This window comes from Meles meles, chromosome 3, assembly GCF_922984935.1.
Source record: "Meles meles chromosome 3, mMelMel3.1 paternal haplotype, whole genome shotgun sequence".
Taxonomy (NCBI): domain Eukaryota; kingdom Metazoa; phylum Chordata; class Mammalia; order Carnivora; family Mustelidae; genus Meles; species Meles meles.
The window spans coordinates 43,948,332-43,964,812 of record NC_060068.1 but is presented as its reverse complement, the minus strand read 5'-3'; the positions used below and the strand labels follow the sequence as shown (position 1 = coordinate 43,964,812).

The 16,481-nt window shown below is 43.5% G+C and overlaps 1 protein-coding gene across 2 annotated transcripts; it reads left to right on the top strand.

The window, feature by feature from the left end:
* Window positions 1–1,082: 1,082 nt before the first annotated feature.
* On the top strand, window positions 1,083–16,075 carry LOX (lysyl oxidase). 2 transcript variants are annotated; one of them, XM_045999813.1, is made up of 7 exons: window positions 1,085–2,088; window positions 2,431–2,539; window positions 3,921–4,058; window positions 5,455–5,611; window positions 9,206–9,301; window positions 9,660–9,775; window positions 14,019–16,075. In XM_045999813.1, exons 1-7 carry the CDS (start codon window positions 1,464–1,466, stop codon window positions 14,023–14,025), a joined length of 1,248 nt encoding a protein of 415 aa, XP_045855769.1. In that variant the 5' UTR covers window positions 1,085–1,463; the 3' UTR covers window positions 14,026–16,075. The 2 variants fall into 2 exon arrangements, with proteins under 2 accessions (XP_045855770.1, XP_045855769.1); XM_045999814.1 differs by lacking the exon at window positions 14,019–16,075 and having other exon boundaries at window positions 1,083–2,088; window positions 9,660–9,779.
* The last annotated feature ends 406 nt before the right edge of the window (window positions 16,076–16,481 follow it).

Sequence of the window (16,481 nt, the reverse complement as noted above, 5' to 3'; positions counted from 1 at the left end):
TGAGTCATAGTTTTAAATCAGGCTAGTTAAAGATTTTTTCTTTCTTTCTTTGAAACGCTTCCAATGCTGCCCCGACTGGTATGTGAAAAATGGGTCCATTAAGCATCTCTTTGCAGTCAGCATTACCTGCCTCCTACCCATCTGGGCCCACTGATTCTTGTCTGACACCTCCCACTCCCTTGTCCTCACCAGAATCTGAACCCCCAGGCTGCTTATATCGGAAGATCACTCAAACACCATAGGATGTTTTACTGACTTCTCAAAAATTTAACAAAGGATGATTTAAGTTTTTTTGTTGTTGTTGTTTTTTTTTTTAATCCGAAGGTAAACCTCCTATTCGGATGTAGAATGAGAAAAGTCATGTTAAATGCTCCTTTGAAGCTGTCCTCTGAGTGTGATCCTAGCAGACTTGGTAGAGCCCGCTTTATTGAAATGTCCCTGTAGATACTGAGCAGATGAAAGAGAGCTCTCCCCTTCCGCTCAGAGTACAAATCAGGCCGGCATTTTGAAAAAGAGACAGGTTTATCCATCCCTTCAGTGTTAGATGGCTTTGTTCCCTGTAAAATTTCACTTTTGGTTATTAAAATATTCACTGTAGGAAACAAATTTGTAACCCATTTCTCATATTACCTACACACACAAAAACAAAATTTGATATCCTGGGGTTTATTTGCTGAGGGCGCTTCCCATAAAAGCGAGTGAGTATGCATCGGGAAATCTGTCTGGTTAACTCCTTATGGATAAACCTTAGTCACAAGCATCCCTCCCCGCCCCCCTCCTCGACTCTCGCCCCCAGCACCCTCCCCACCTCCCGACTTCCCGCCTCTCCAGGGCTGGTGACCTAATAGCATTTTTCTTCATGCATATTTTGGCGTCGCCCCATGGCCTGGCTGCCTTCGCCTGTCTGAGTCTTTTGAAATTCCTGCATGTTCGCCCCAGATTAAGCCGAGTGTGTCTCAGGATGTGTGTTCCGTTTTGTTCTTTCCCCTTAACGCTCCCTGTGCAACGTGTCTGGGGGGAGGAGGGCAGGACGGGGAGGGAGGGGCAGAGGCGAGGAGCTGTCCGCCTTGCACGTTTCCAATCGCATTACGTGAACAAATAGCGGAGGGGCTGCCGGGCCAGAACTGCTTGTGTAACTTTGCAAGCGTGCCAGAAAGTTTAAAATCTCTCCTCCTTCCTTCACTCCAGACGCTGCCCGCTCGCCGGGGCCACCGCGCCGCTCCCCGTCGCCTTCCAGAAGGACTGGGAAAGAGGAGACAGGCGGGTGCCACGTCCCAGCAGCTGCCTTGACTGGACGAGGGTCTGCAGCCCACCCTTGGCGTTACTTGTAGGGACTGAGATACCCGCGCTCCGCCCGCCTCCCTGGTTGAAGATTTCTCCCTCCCTCACGTGATTTGGGCCCCGTTTTCCTTTTCTCCGACCTACGTCCTCCCGGAGTGGGGACAATCGGGCAGAAGGCAGCGATGCGCTTCGCTTGGACCGCGCTCCTGCTCGGGCCCCTGCAGCTCTGCGCGCTCCTGCGCTGCGCGCCGCCGGCCGCTGGCCAGCAGCAGCCCCCTCGCCAGCAGCCGGCGGCTCCGGCCGCCTGGCGCCAGAGGATCCAATGGGAGAACAACGGGCAGGTGTTCAGTCTGCTGAGCCTGGGCTCGCAGTACCAGCCGCAGCGCCGACGGGACCCGGGCACCACCGCCCCGGGCGCTGCCAACGCCGCAGCCCCGCAGCCGCGCACGCCAATCCTGCTGCTCCGAAACCGCACGGCGGCAGCACGCGAGCGCGCTGCAGGCACGTCGGGGGTCGCCGGCCGACCCAGACCCGCCGCCCGCCATTGGTTCCAAGCTGGCTACTCGCCGTCCGGGGCCCGCGATGCTGGGGACTCGCGAGACGGCAACCGGACGGCGCTGGGAGAGCGCCCGGCGCTCAGTAACCTGCAGCCGCCCAGCCGCGTAGACGGCATGGTGGGCGACGACCCGTACAACCCCTACAAGTACTCCGACGACAACCCCTATTACAACTACTATGACACGTACGAAAGGCCCCGGCCTGGGAGCAGGTACCGGCCCGGATACGGCACCGGCTACTTCCAGTACGGTAAGCACCCCCAAGTCGCAGGAAGCAGCCGTGCATCCCTTCCCCAACTCTGTGGCTCCCCAACGTGGCTGCCTGGGCGCGGCAGGCCTTCGTCCCCGCTGATCCGATCCCTCCCCCTGCGCCTGCCGAGGCAGCCGTGGAATCTGGTGCAAACCGCGCGCCTGGCCCCTCCTGCTTTCTTTCCACTTTGCTCTGCAGCCCTGGGCGTCCCCCGGTCTCCTGCTTCCTGTAGCCCGGTTTGGTGAAGGGTGAAGAGTGAGGGACAAAGAGGGACCCGGAGGTGGGGGAGGGGGCACTGGGTTGTCTCACAGCCACCTCTCCCCATCGCCTCCTGACGTTTAGGTCTCCCGGACCTGGTGCCAGACCCGTACTACATCCAGGCGTCCACGTACGTGCAAAAGATGTCCATGTACAACCTGAGATGCGCTGCAGAGGAAAACTGCTTGGCCAGGTACCGGCTGGGATCTCCGCGGCCTGGCTGCCCCATCTCGCTTCAGGCGCCGCTCCTGCGCCTGGTTCTAATCACTCTTGTTCCACGGAGACAAGAGTTGGGAAGTGGGGCAAGGGCTGCGAAGTGGAACGCGGTCTCCTGTGCATGCGGACCTGGATGGAGAGTTAACATTCTGAAGATTTCTGTGGGTTCTTTCTTTCAAACTGTGACACAAATCAGGGAGATGGGGCAAACCCTTATCCTGGAGAATTGGGATCTCACGCTCCTTTTCCAAGATCCTCAAACCTTGGAACCAGTGGTTTCCCATAACTTTCTATTAAAGAACTGTACAATAAGGTGGAAAAAAATATTGTAATGGAAGAGCCTGTTAATGACCCCTTAAAAAAATCAGAGGGCTAACTTGCCAGTGGGGCACCCCTCATCAGCAAAGGTTAGGTTTTCTTCTTTTATTTGAGGCCACAATTTAACTTAGTTGTTTTGGTATTACTTCCGCAGGAATAAGAACACAAGCAAGAGCTTTGTTTTTCAATCAGTCCTAAAATAAAATCATAGCAGTTTGGGGGATGGAATTCTCTGACTTTGCTCCTGGGAAACCAGCAGAGGGAGCAAAAGATGTTTTGATAGGTCTCATAAAATTTTTTCAAGTGGAAAGTGAAAATACTCAACAGTATGTGAATATATATTCACACAAAATATTTTAGAAGGGACAGAGTAATGGTTATCTGTTCAGCTGTATAGTTCTCCCACTCTGACCCTTTATAACTGTCAGGCCGAAGGAAGAGAAAAAAGCTGAACTTACCATTTTTATTCTGGAGTCTTGCATCACTCGCTCCCGAGGATATTTTTACAGTCATGCCATTGTTTTCAAGAGAGCAAAGTTACAAAATTATTTATCTAATCTGGGTGTACACTTCTAGAATTATTTCCCCACTTTATATTTTAGGAAAGTGTTTAAAAAGAAACCTATTGCTGAATTCAAAGTTCTTAATAAGCACATAGGATTTTTTTTATTATTTGGGATACTTTCTACTCATTCATGTGGTTAAACAAGAAATTATTATAAATACAGAATTTACTTATCACATGTACATTTTTAATGCCAAGTTTATTATGCTTTTTCACATTTTAATTGCAGATTTCCATAGTTGTCATTCATTCACTCATTCAACAAATATTCACTGAACTCTGGCCACTTGCCAGGTGCTGTTCTAGGACCTGGAAATTCAGCAATAAACAAAATAAGCAGAATGCCTCTTGCAACTGATAGTTTAGTTGGAGGTAGGAGGTAGTTGCCATTAAAAAATGGAAAAGGTTTTGCTTATAATTTGTCTTCAGTTAATCTCCTGTGAAAGTAATAATGCTTTCTTTTTCAAAATCACAGCTCAGCATACAGAGCAGATGTTAGAGATTATGATCACAGGGTGCTGCTAAGATTCCCCCAAAGAGTGAAAAACCAAGGGACATCAGATTTCTTACCAAGCCGACCGAGATATTCCTGGGAATGGCACAGTTGTCACCAGTAAGTGGATGGGCAATTTGGGTACTTCTGAGTGTTTTCCTTTTTCAGATAGTTCTTGATGTATAAATGCAAAGTCTTATTTCTAGAATTTTCTCTGCGTAATGTGACAACATCAAGGGAGTCTATTTTTAAGAAAATACATCAACTACCAGACCCTGTTTCTAAAATGTTCTAAGTCTAGCTTTTTAAAACCGCTGATAGGATACAGCAATTGGCTTCACTAGAATTTTATTCCAATGTACTACAGGTAAGATTTCTAAAAAAGCTTGTTATAGACAAAAATCATCTATAGTTAGCTAGCATTTTTAAAAAAAAAATTATTGATTTGACAGAGAGAGAGAGATTGAAGGAACCAGTGGGTGGAGGGGCAGAGGGAGAAACAGACTCCGCGGAGAAGGGAGCCCAACATGAGGCTCGATCCCAGAACCCTGAGATCATGATCTGAGCTGAAAGCAGATGCTTAACCGACTGAGCCACCCAGCTGCCCTACTTCGCATTTAATAAAAACCACAAGTACTTATCAGAAGGATTCATACACCAGTCTCAAAGAAAGATAGAGAGGATATACTCCATGAGCTGAGAAGGACCTACCTCTATATTTTAAAACGCCTGTGTCCAACCCAGGGTAATTGTCTGTTCAGTCCTAAATTTAAAGATATCTATATAAAGTGATTCTATAATTTGCCTTGGTAACATGCCCAGGAATCCCGGTAATGTCGGGAAATACTGATGGATGCCCTGAAACCTTCTGCAACTGGAGCCAATTTTTTTCTTGTTCTTCCCTTATGTGAGAAGATACACAGGTCAGGACCTTAAATGAAATGAGAAAGGCAGATATGAACACCTAATTTTCTGATAAAATAGAATTATTTTGTATCTAAATAGAAGTTTATACTAAAAAATGTTTATACTAGTATAAACAATGTGGGGAAAACATACCAGTACTTTTCCTTTGCATTTTAGTAATGGTTTTACATTTTTTTAAAAATCTCACAGAAACGTCCCAAGAGTCATGTGCTCTTCTTTTATTTGGAATGAAACATCAGGACTGCCAGCCAAAAGAAACAGACTAGAGAGCATATGGCAGGTTTTACTTAAACACAGATCATTCAGTGTCTATTTCTACTTAATATTCAAAGATAAAACAGGGTGGAATAGGAAAACAAAATACTCAAAATAAGTCCTTTTTTCCTAGAAGCAAAGTTAAAGGCTTACAAGTTTGATAGATGGTCCTGGGGGGGAAAAAAGCCAGCATGAATCTGGTTTTAAGAAGATCAGTGGGATCTCACTTGTAATGTGAAAACAAGTGTGGGAGGCCGTGGGGAAGTCATCGAAAGTCCCCATGACTTTCTCTCTGTGTTACTGACCTATGTCTCTGTGTTGTGTGGGACATCAGACACTATCACAGCATGGATGAATTCAGCCACTATGACCTCCTTGATGCCAGTACCCAGAGGAGAGTGGCTGAAGGCCACAAAGCAAGTTTCTGTCTTGAGGACACATCCTGTGACTATGGCTACCACAGGCGATTTGCATGTACTGCTCATACACAGGTGGGTTGGCTCCCTGCCCTCAGGAACCTACAGGCTTCACTGAGAAAACAGTATGGTCTTCTCTTTTTCTTTCCTCCTGCCAGTCTTTTATAAACTGTTTGATGTAGGGGGTCATCTCATCAAGATGGAAAATAACTGGGAAAAGGAAGCCGGTGGCTTGATGATTTAAATTATTATCATTAATGTATTTATTTTTAGAAAGGGTGAGAAAGGACGGGGAGGGGCAGAAGAAGAGGGAGAGAGGGAACCTCAAGCAGGCTCCAAGCCCAGAGTGGAGCCCGAGTTGAGGCGTGATCTCACAACCCTGAGATCATGACCTGAACTGAAATCAAAAGTTGGACATTTAAGTGACTGAGCCCCCCAGGCACCCCAAACTCAAATTATTTTTAAAGAATTTCATCATCATAGAAGGTCAATGTGCATAATCATTATGTTCTACAGTGAAAAGCAGCGGTTTAGTACCTGAGTAAATTGGACTGGTTTCCAGTATCTGCACTCATTCTGTACTCTTTAACTGGCTTGGTAAATGATGGTGAAGACACTTCTGTTTTCTCACCTTCAAAACCATTCTTGCCTCCAATCTTAAGCTAGAGAGAGAATGGTGATTGGGGTTAGCCAAAGAGAGAAACTAAGATTCTTAAAAAGCGCTTTAAAACCGGTCTCTTTCAAGCATGCAAATGGGAGCAGAAGGACCCAATTTCTTTCTCCACGCATATGTAGTTAAACCTACAGTATAATTGATGTCAGATGTCCTTTGGATGGATTTTTAAAAATAGTGCTGAACTAAGCAGTGTGTATGTCTTATAATGGGAAAATGTGTGTCAGTTAAAAGCGATGCCATTATTTCCGTAAGAAACCTTCATTTGTAAGAGGACATCGGGCAGAGAGATTCCCTTTCCGCTCAGTGATCTCCATAGTGGCCGCCCGCCTGGGCAGGGGCCCTGGAGTTTATTCTCTCCACTTAGAAAACAAAGGCACTCTGGGCAGCTTTTTGTTGAAATATTTAACTTCATGTCTTGAGGTACTTATGGCACTTCTGGTCTTCCAGTTCCTTAAGGAGACCCCATTTCATTTCCTTCCTTATTAATCGTCTTCCACATATGTCCCGTTTAACCACTGTTCACCAGGTCTTGCTTTGCAAGTGATTGACGTATTTGTGTTCTTCACTAGACTGGTGTTTCTTGAACATGGACTTCATTTAAAGGGGCAAAAGGACTCTCACAAAGCCCCAGTGTTGACTTAGAATAGTTGTATTACAAGATTGTTAGAATGTATCCAAACAGAAAAGTAGATAAAACTTCCTTAATATCTATACTTCCATAAAACTCTTAAGTTCTGAGCTAACAAATTTACATTTTCAACATATGTGAAACTAGAAACAGTTACATTAACCTCACTAATTTAATGTAAACATCGGGTTCTCTTTTGCTAAAACTAAACAGCTAATTTAGATGGCATTGGCTAAGGCTCTACATTTCTTTTCTTTCTTTCTTTTTTTTTTTTTTTTTAAGATTTTATTTATTTGAGAGACATGAGTGGCAGGTGGGCTGAGGGAGAAGCAGGTTCCCCACTGAGCAGGGAGCCTGATGCAGGACTCCATCCAACCACCCTGAGATCATGACCTGAGCCAAAGGCAGAGCTTAACTGTCTGAGCCAACCAGGTGCCCCAAGGCTCTACATTTCATCTGTTTTTAAAGTTTAACCTTGGGGCACCTGGATGGCTCAGTGGGTTAAGGCCTCTGCCTTCGGCTCAGGTCATGATCTCAGGGTCCTGGGATCAAGTCCCGCATTGGGTTCTCTGCTCAGCAGGGAGCCTGCTTCCCCCTTTCTCTCTCTGCCTGTCTCTCTGCCTGCTTCTGATCTCTGTCTGTCAAATAAATAAATAAAAATCTTTAAAGAAAAAATAAAGACTGACCTTGAATACAGGACATGCCTGATTTTTCAACAGCCTTAAAAATTCCCATTACTTGTGCGCTAGTTCAGATAATCAAAGTTAAAACTTAACTTAAATCCTGCCAGCTGGAGTACCAATTTCAGCACTCTTTAAAGCTCTTTTGTTCACTTGAAGGTAAGCTCCGCATTGTGGCATTGTTTAAAGTCTTAAATACGAACACAGCTCATCCAATGAATGGAGATGTAACAAAGCCATGGGAGGCCGTAGGACTTGTTGTTAGCCACAAGTAGCAACACTTGAAATAGCTAACACTTACTGAGTATCTAATATATGCCAGAATCAGAATTAATGTGCTGGGCCCAGAAACTGCAAAATCTTCATATGGTTCTCCCCATTGAGGCACGGGTACTTTTGAGGTTGGCCTGTCTGTGCTGTTGCATGTTGTGTGAGAGCACAGGGCTGTGCCACTCTTCCCCAATCCAGCGAGAGCCACACCAGCATCACTAGAATATGCTCAGAGGATTTTGCCATCTCTTTGGCGACCGAAGTGATCTTAAGCACCAAAGAAATTTTGGGAGCCAAAATGAAATGGCAGTAATGACTTAAAATGATTCTAGAATATGCTTTTAAATTTACTTTAGATTAGTATTCGAATGGAAATAAAACAATTCAAACTTCTCAAGAAGAACTAATGGAATCAAGAAGATACTTACGGACTCCAATTTGAGCACATTTCTCCAGACTGTAACTTTCTGGAGAGCAAGGACTCTATCTTACTGGAATTTTTCTCCTACCCGCCTGTAGAAGGCACTCATTTCCTTACTGAAGGGAATCTCTTAGCAAATGGAGTGATGTGGTGGTATTCATTTTCTGAGGCATACATTCATCCCTTTAATTCAATAACGCATTTCAGTGGCAATGTGAGAGAGAAAATAGTGTGGCGGGGACCCGGGGACCCTGGGCCCTGAACATCTAAACGGAAAGCCAGCTCAGCCACTTACTAGCTATAGTATCCTTGAGTGACCTGATTGACCTCAAGGTGACTCATTTTCCTCACCTGCAAAATGGGGATAAGAATAGCACCGATCTCATGTACTTGTGAAAACTGAATTTATAGATGTAACATGTTTAAAACCGCTCCTGTCACATGCTGCGTACTTTATCAATGTTAGCTACTCAAAAATGCAACAAAGACGCTACCCGCAGGGAGTTTCTAATCTCTAGCAGGAGAGATTCTTAGATGGTAGCATTATAATACAGAGCATTAGGGAACAAACACTATAAAATCGGGGCATTCAGAGTAAAGGAAGGTGATTTCCAAGAGAAAGTGGGGAGGGTCATACTGAGGTCATGAGAGCCAGGTAGATTATTACAGGGCCTTTATTCCCAAACTGGTGATATTCTAGAATTTTGATGGAGGCCTACTCTGTCCCTTAAGATTGTATTTATCACTGGTGATTGATGACACTTTTAAGAAGCTAGATGTACTACTGCTTACATTAGTCCTGTATTTTTTTAGCTGGAGGTGCTATAAGACTGAGTAATGTATACTTCTCAAAGGAGATGCAATATAAGTATAGTTTTATGTCAGACTCTTGTAAGTACTAACTTAAAGTTTAATTTACAAAGGATAATCACATTCTTTAGTACATTCTAACCATATGCCACCTTTTTACATTTTCACACTTTATTTGTTTTAGGGGTTGAGTCCTGGCTGCTATGATACCTATAATGCAGACATAGACTGCCAGTGGATTGATATTACGGATGTAAAACCTGGAAACTACATTTTAAAGGTAGAGACCTTTGAAAATAGAAACCTTTCATTTATTTTGACTGCAACACAATGGGCTCCCCCTTCTGAATTCACTGTTAAATAATCACGATCCTGCAAGCAATTCTATGTCTCCCTAGAAATATTTCTAAACCAACCTACCTGTAGGAAAAAGGTATTTTAAGGAACTTGAGGGGAGAATATAGAACCTCCTTCTATCACTTCTCCAGAATTTCACCACTTCCCTTACATTTAAAATCCCCTCCCTGCTTCATCTAGTTGAAGCATTTCCTTGTTCTAGCCCTGTGGAAATGGGAAGAAATTAACCAGCAAACACTGCTGATGAAATCTGAAATGTGGATGATGTTTACCTTGCCTAGGTCAGTGTGAACCCCAGCTACCTGGTGCCTGAATCGGACTATTCCAACAACGTCGTGCGCTGTGAAATCCGCTACACGGGACACCACGCATATGCCTCGGGCTGCACAATTTCACCGTGAGTCCTATTCTCCTAGCTTAGTCATTCTCTTCTCAACGGGTTTTAGTTCACTGACAGGCATTATACATATGTCTGTTTCTTTTATTTTTTCTTTCTTTTTTTTTTAAGATTTTATTTATTTATTTGAGAGAGAGACAGTGAGAGAGAGCATGAGAGAGGAGAGGGTCAGAGGGAGAAGCAGACTCCCTGTGGAGCTGGGAGCCAGATGTGGGACTCAATCCTGGGACTCCGGGATCATGACCTGAGCTGAAGGCAGCTGTTAAACCAACTGAGCCACCCAGGCGCCCCCTCTTTTTTTTTTTTAAGTTAATATTTTTATTTTTATTTATTTGAGAGCAAGAGAGAGAGCAGAAGCAGGAGGGGGCAGAAGGAGAGGGAGAAGCAGACTCCTGACTGAGCAGGGAACCTGACTCAGGATTTGAGCCCAGGACCCTGAGATCATGACCTGATGGGGGCAGACGCTTAACTGCCTGAGCCGCCCAGGAACCCCTACCTGTGTCTGTTTCTACTATTACTGCAACTTCTTGTAAAATGGTCTGTGCTCTCACATAATTAGAGCCGATCTTTCTTTGCTGATGCTAGAAAAGGGGGTGGGGAGATGTACTCAGGTTTTTATCAATCTAAAGCTTAGCTTCTAAGACAAGACATACACACAGAACACACTGTTTACCCCAAAAAGCCCGTGCGGTGGCTGAATATGTAAAACATGCGATATGCAGTGTGGATGACCTTGTGGGATCCCAAACAGTTGGATTTCCTGTCTCTCTGACAGCATCCATGAAGTAGCTCTGAAGACATTCCTAGAGTTCTTTAAAGTGCCTTTTGAAAATCACTGCCTTAAAGTACTCTACTGAAGAGGTCAGACCGCCTGTTCCGTAGGAACCAAGATTTTACAAATTCGAGTTCTAAAACCACAAGTACTAGAAAAATACCCTATACAAAGGAGGGGAGTGTGGAGGTCCCTGCACCATTTGCTTAGCCCTGAGACCCTTCTATGAACGAAATCTTGGAGGGAATCCCAGCATGTGAATATTAACGGGGGTGATGCTGGGATGAAAGTAATGGAGCAAAGTTAGGTAGCTTGACTGGCTTGTCTCTGTGCTCCTCCATCCTTGAAGCCCTGCCTGCTCTAGTGTTGCGGGATTAGCGAGCCTAACCACCTGTGCCACTGGTGACTGAGCCCAACCATGAAAACGCCTTTAGAACGACACTGAATATGCATCAACATGGGAGGGGCACCAGTGCCTCTGGGGTCACGTGGAGACTTGGCACAGAGCTACACCAGCAACTTATACTTCATACACATTTCTCCTGCAAACACAACCCAGGACACTGGTTGGCCACACGTCAATCTGCAGTTTGTGGGGCTGCCCCAACTCACCTCAGCCTGGTTGTGCAGGTTCTTCCCCACCCCTGGGCTCCTGGCTGGGGGAGTGTGAGGCTTCCATAGAGCAGTCCCTTTTCCACGGACGTGGCCATGCACTGTGGCTTGGGCTGCATTCACCTTGGAGGGAGCCCTTTCCTTCTTCCATAAAGGAGCTGAGCCTGTGCTCGGCAAGTATTATCACAGCTTTAGGGATAGACGCAGCCTATGACGGCAAAGGGACGGCACCGGAAAAATATGATCACATATATCCTTCTGAACGTGCACACCATGCAGAAAACCTGGCTGGGTTTATGGCCCCTATTGTGTGGAGCTGATCAAAGTAGAAATGCAAATCCTCAGCACGTCAGTGTCATTGAAGCTAAAATAAACGAAAATAATGTCAAATACATGGATTAATTAATTTCTCTTAATTTTTAGGATTCCTTATTCACTCATTCTCTTTATTCATTGGCATTCTCACTTTCGCGCTATGTATTTATTGAGGTCCTACACGAGGTATTAGAGAGTAAGGCAAAGATAAATATGATTTCTGACCCCTTCCTGTCCCTTGTAGCTGTATTACACCTAGACTCTTGTCTATCACTATAACCCTGGGTTTAGGCCTGCCACTGTGTAGTCTCTTATTCAACACTCAAACAGTAGACAAATGACCCTCTCCTTCAGGGAACTTAGGATGAGGAACTGAGAGGCTGAGAGAAATACACATAAAACTGTAGTAGAGAGACACTATGAAAATTCCATGATTGGTAAATAAAATGCAGGGGAAACAGAAGGACCTCCAGGTGACCCCCGGTCCAACGGCTGACCGTACACTGAGAACAAGTCTGGACATGTGACTCTTGGGGCACAGAATGTTCATGAATAGAATCTACTGAATTGGATATCACCAGGTATTTAGAACAAATAAAAATGGTTACATTGCTGCAGCACAGAGTTGTTCTTTTTGTTTCGTTTTGTTTTGAAACCAGTGATTACTGACTGTAACTATACTGCAAGAGTGGCTGAGGTAACATTTTAATAAGCAATATGGATCGGATGGAAATATGGGAATGAAAGGACCCATAGTGATTTGTAATCAAATAACAAGAACCACTCTATGAGGTGGGAAAAATAATGAGAGATGTGCAGAGACCTTGAGAGGGGAACCCTCGCCTTCAGGAGAATTGTGCCTGCCTCCTTTATTCTGACCCTCACTTCTGGTCTCCCTTGCTAGGGATCAGCATTCAGAGGAAGGAGACATCTCCTCTGGCTGACATTCAGGAGTGGCTCTAGGACAGCATGTGAGCTGGGCCTTGAAGGCTGAGGAGGACTGCAGGGGGGTTGGTGGGGGGAACAGTTCAGGAAGGGAATGCCAGGAGGAGTCAGCACCACCGGCAGGGAGAAACTGCAAGGCATATTTGGAAAACCAAAACTTCTAGTGTGGCTAAAGAGTTAAGATTTGGGTGAAAAGGATGGAAGAGTAGGTTGGGACCTGATCAAAAGGGAGCATTGAAGAGCAGGCTAGGAAGTCGGAACTTCATCCTGAAGGCCATGGGGAGTCTTTGAAGTTCCTGGAGCAAGGAGTGCAGCTTGCGTAAAGTCTGGTGGCTCTGAGAGCAGCCAGCATATGATTCCCTTGGTGATGTTACTGTACCTTTTTAAGCCTTCAAGATCTACCATACTTCAGTTCGCTTAATGTTTTCATGCTAATCACATACTGGAGAACATTCCACTGGTGTGTAAAAACTATCCAGGAGTTCAGGGAATACCTTTGATAGATCCACTCTGCCTCTTTTTTTTTTTTTTTTAAGATTTATTTATTTGAGAGAGAGAGAGTGTGTGTGAGTGAGCACAAGTGAGTGCCCGGTGCGCGTGCATGTGCGCTGGGGGAGGAGCAGAGGGATCCAGAGAATGTCAAGCCAGCTCCACACTAAGCATAGAACCCAGTGCAGGGGGGCGCCTGGGTGGCTCCGTCATTAAGCCTCTGCCTCTGGCTCAGGTCATGATCCCAGGGTCCCCGCTTAGCAGGAAGCCTGCTTCTCCTTCTTGCACTCCCCCTGCCTGTGTTCCCTCTCTCGCTATCTCTGTCAAATAAATAAATAAAATCTTAAAAAGAAAAAAAAAAAAAGAACCCAGTGCAGGGAGGGATTTCAGGACCCTGAGATCATGACCCGAGCGGAAAGCAAGAGCTGGATGCTTAACCACGCAGAGCCCCAGCTGTCTCCCTCTTTTTCCTCATTGTCAACAAAATGTATGAACTGAGGGACTGTGGCCCAGTTCAGTTTTATGACCCTATGATTTAAGTTCTCCTCAAACAAAACTTAATATTTGGAAATCGCTGGTTTATGTTTTGGAGTGCTTAGTTTTTTTACATGGGGATCTAGGATCACAGTATAAAAACCATATTGGATTGGCTGGCTTTGACTCAGCCTCTGCCTATTAAGGCATCCGTCTAGATCCAAAACCAACCTGGCAAAGGAGTAACTCGAGATGACACAGAGGCCAGGGACCTGCTTCTAGATGGATACGCCCCACACCATGTAGTAAACATGCTCCACGGAGTAAACTCCTCTGGACGGGGGCTGCTGTTCCTCTAAGCCCTGCTTTACCCTTGATTACTTCAGGGGCTGTTTCGTTTAACTCTAAACATTAAGTCTGTAGGTATCATCCACTTTCTGCAGCTAACAGAGTCACTTCCTTCAAATCATTGTTCAGATAATGTGTAAGTGGGTAATTTCGCAGCGTGACTACTGCATAGGTGGAGGGAAACTACTACAGATTTTTTTGTAAAGGGTCCACGTTAAACTTGTCTACTGTACTCATTCATAATGTTATCAAGTTATTAATTTGTCTTATTTTGTTTTCTTAATCTAGGTATTAGAAAGCAAGCCAAAACTCCCAATGGATCAATCAGTGCCTGGTGTTCTGAAGTGGGAAAAAAATAGATTCACTTCAGTAGGATTTATATATTTTGAAAGAACAGAAAACAACAGAGGAATTTTTGTTTGGACGATTTTATAACAAAGCGCATAACTGGATTTTGAACATTTAAATTGGCATTACTTGGGAAATTGTTAATATTATTCATATTACTTTGCGAATGAACAGTGTTTCCATTCTGTAGATGCACACTTTGGCTCTTTGACGGAAATCCAAATTTCTTATGCTCCTTTGGAAATTATGGTGTAAAAGGGAAAATAATATTTTAGCCAATGAGCCAAAAGGACCATTAACTGAGAATTTTCTTAACTTCAGTGAACCCTAACAATAACTGCTTGTATTTGTCTTCGCATAGATTAATTTAGAAAGGAGGCTCCTACTATTCAAGTAGGTACAGACACATTTGGTGCTGAGGAAGGAACAAACATTGCCATTGGTGTCAAGAAATATTACTATATAGCAGAGAAATCTCAATATATGTACTCAGATAGTTACATCCCTATATAAAATTTTATGTTTACATTTTAAAGTTAGTAAACTCCTGTCTTTCTGTTTAACCTACAATTTCATTCTGACTTAAGTCAGCTTTTGTTTCGGAACAAATTAAGAAACTGAGCTGCCCAACTCCTGTCTGACGTTTGTTGATGCTGTCTCAATTCTTTAATTTTCCTATGGGCAGAGACCTTTTAAGCGGCATTCTTAAAATCACCATTCTGGGGACTGGTGTATGGAGGACAATTTTGTCTATGGGAAGTCATTCTGATGATAGATGCAATATATTTAGAGAAACTACGTATGCGCTTAAGTATGTATAACAGTTAACTGAAAAATTTTCCTGGTTGACATAAAAATCATACAAACAAGCTCCCCAAACCACAACTGTCTCTCAAATACTTTAAAACATTAATGAAAAATACCTTAGGATTTTCAACTTGTCTACATTTTTTTTAATGTTCCGTTTTAAAATGAAGAATGCTAAAAAATATTTGAGTAATCCAGAATACATAACATAATATCTGGATATAGGAATATTATCAGGTCATCCAGGACTCAGTAATATATATGCATTTTTTCCGTGTTGTCTGAAGTATGAACCAAACTAGTAAAGCATGTAACATTACACAGTTGAGATGTTGGTGAATAAGGGGGAAAAATAACTTTCTGTAAAACAAACAACTATGCTGCATAATGAGACAGCTGTGATTTTATTTTAAAACTGTGAAACCATGTGCCACAACGAAATTTGGAAAATTGCTTTTTTTTTTTCCTAGTTCCAAAAAGGGCAGAGAGAAATCAAAGGACACTTTTAAGTTGGTGGTGCTTAGGCAGAAGTCTTCCTACATTACCCAGTATAAAAATCTCAAGCGAGAGATTTCTAGTTTGGTGGAATTTAAAATTGAGTTGGTAAGCCTGTATCATACATTATAGAGTTGTGAAGTCAACACCAACTACTAGGAGTCGTTTTGCACTCACTAGTGCCTAGTGCAGCAAGGGGGGCTAGAGACGGACAGTCGTCCAGGGGTGGAAGCCAACCTCATCTGCTGGGGCACATCCTTACCAATGGAGGATGCAACTTGATAGAGACCCAGAAGTTTCATTGAGCTAGTATCTGAGCTATGGAGTAACTTCTTTGATGTACCTCTTCGCCTTAAGTTGCTTATTTAGTTTTAAGACTATAGAATGATCCTTTCAAGTCATACTCTTTCCTCATAGAGATATTTTAATATACTTGCTTAAAAAAAAACAAAAACAAAACTACTGTCAGTATTAATACTGAGCCAGACTGGCATCTACATATTAAGGCCTATCATTTCATTGAGATTCTTACCCTTGTAAAAAACTCTATTATGGCCTTGGGACGTATATGAGAAGACATTTGCTATCATTCACTGAGCCTTCCATCTGTCTGTCCACCCATCAACATTTGAGGGCCTGATACATGTCAGGCACTTACATGGTAGGCCTTGGGATATTAAAAGCAAACAAACAAACAAACAAACAAACACACACACAAAAACACCCCGTTTCCTAACCTCAATAAGTATTAAAAAATGTCATTCTTACCCTTTAGGTTCACCTTATTTCATTTTTAAGAATTATAAGTACATGTCTAAAAATTTTCTATTTTTAGCACTATTGTTTTTCATGACCATATTTTATTTTAAAAAATAAGTTAAAATAAATAGTTATATGCATGTATGTGTTACTAATAATTAAAACTATGTTTTCAATCCTTGAAATGTCTGCCTCTTAAATATAACACCTACTATTTGGTTGCTTTTGAAAAAAAAAAATTCAACGAGGAGGCTAAAGATTCTTTCTTATTCCTTATGTAAATATTCCTTCCTTCCACAACCCCTAAACACCCCCAAAGAACTCAGAGGTATTGATTTAACA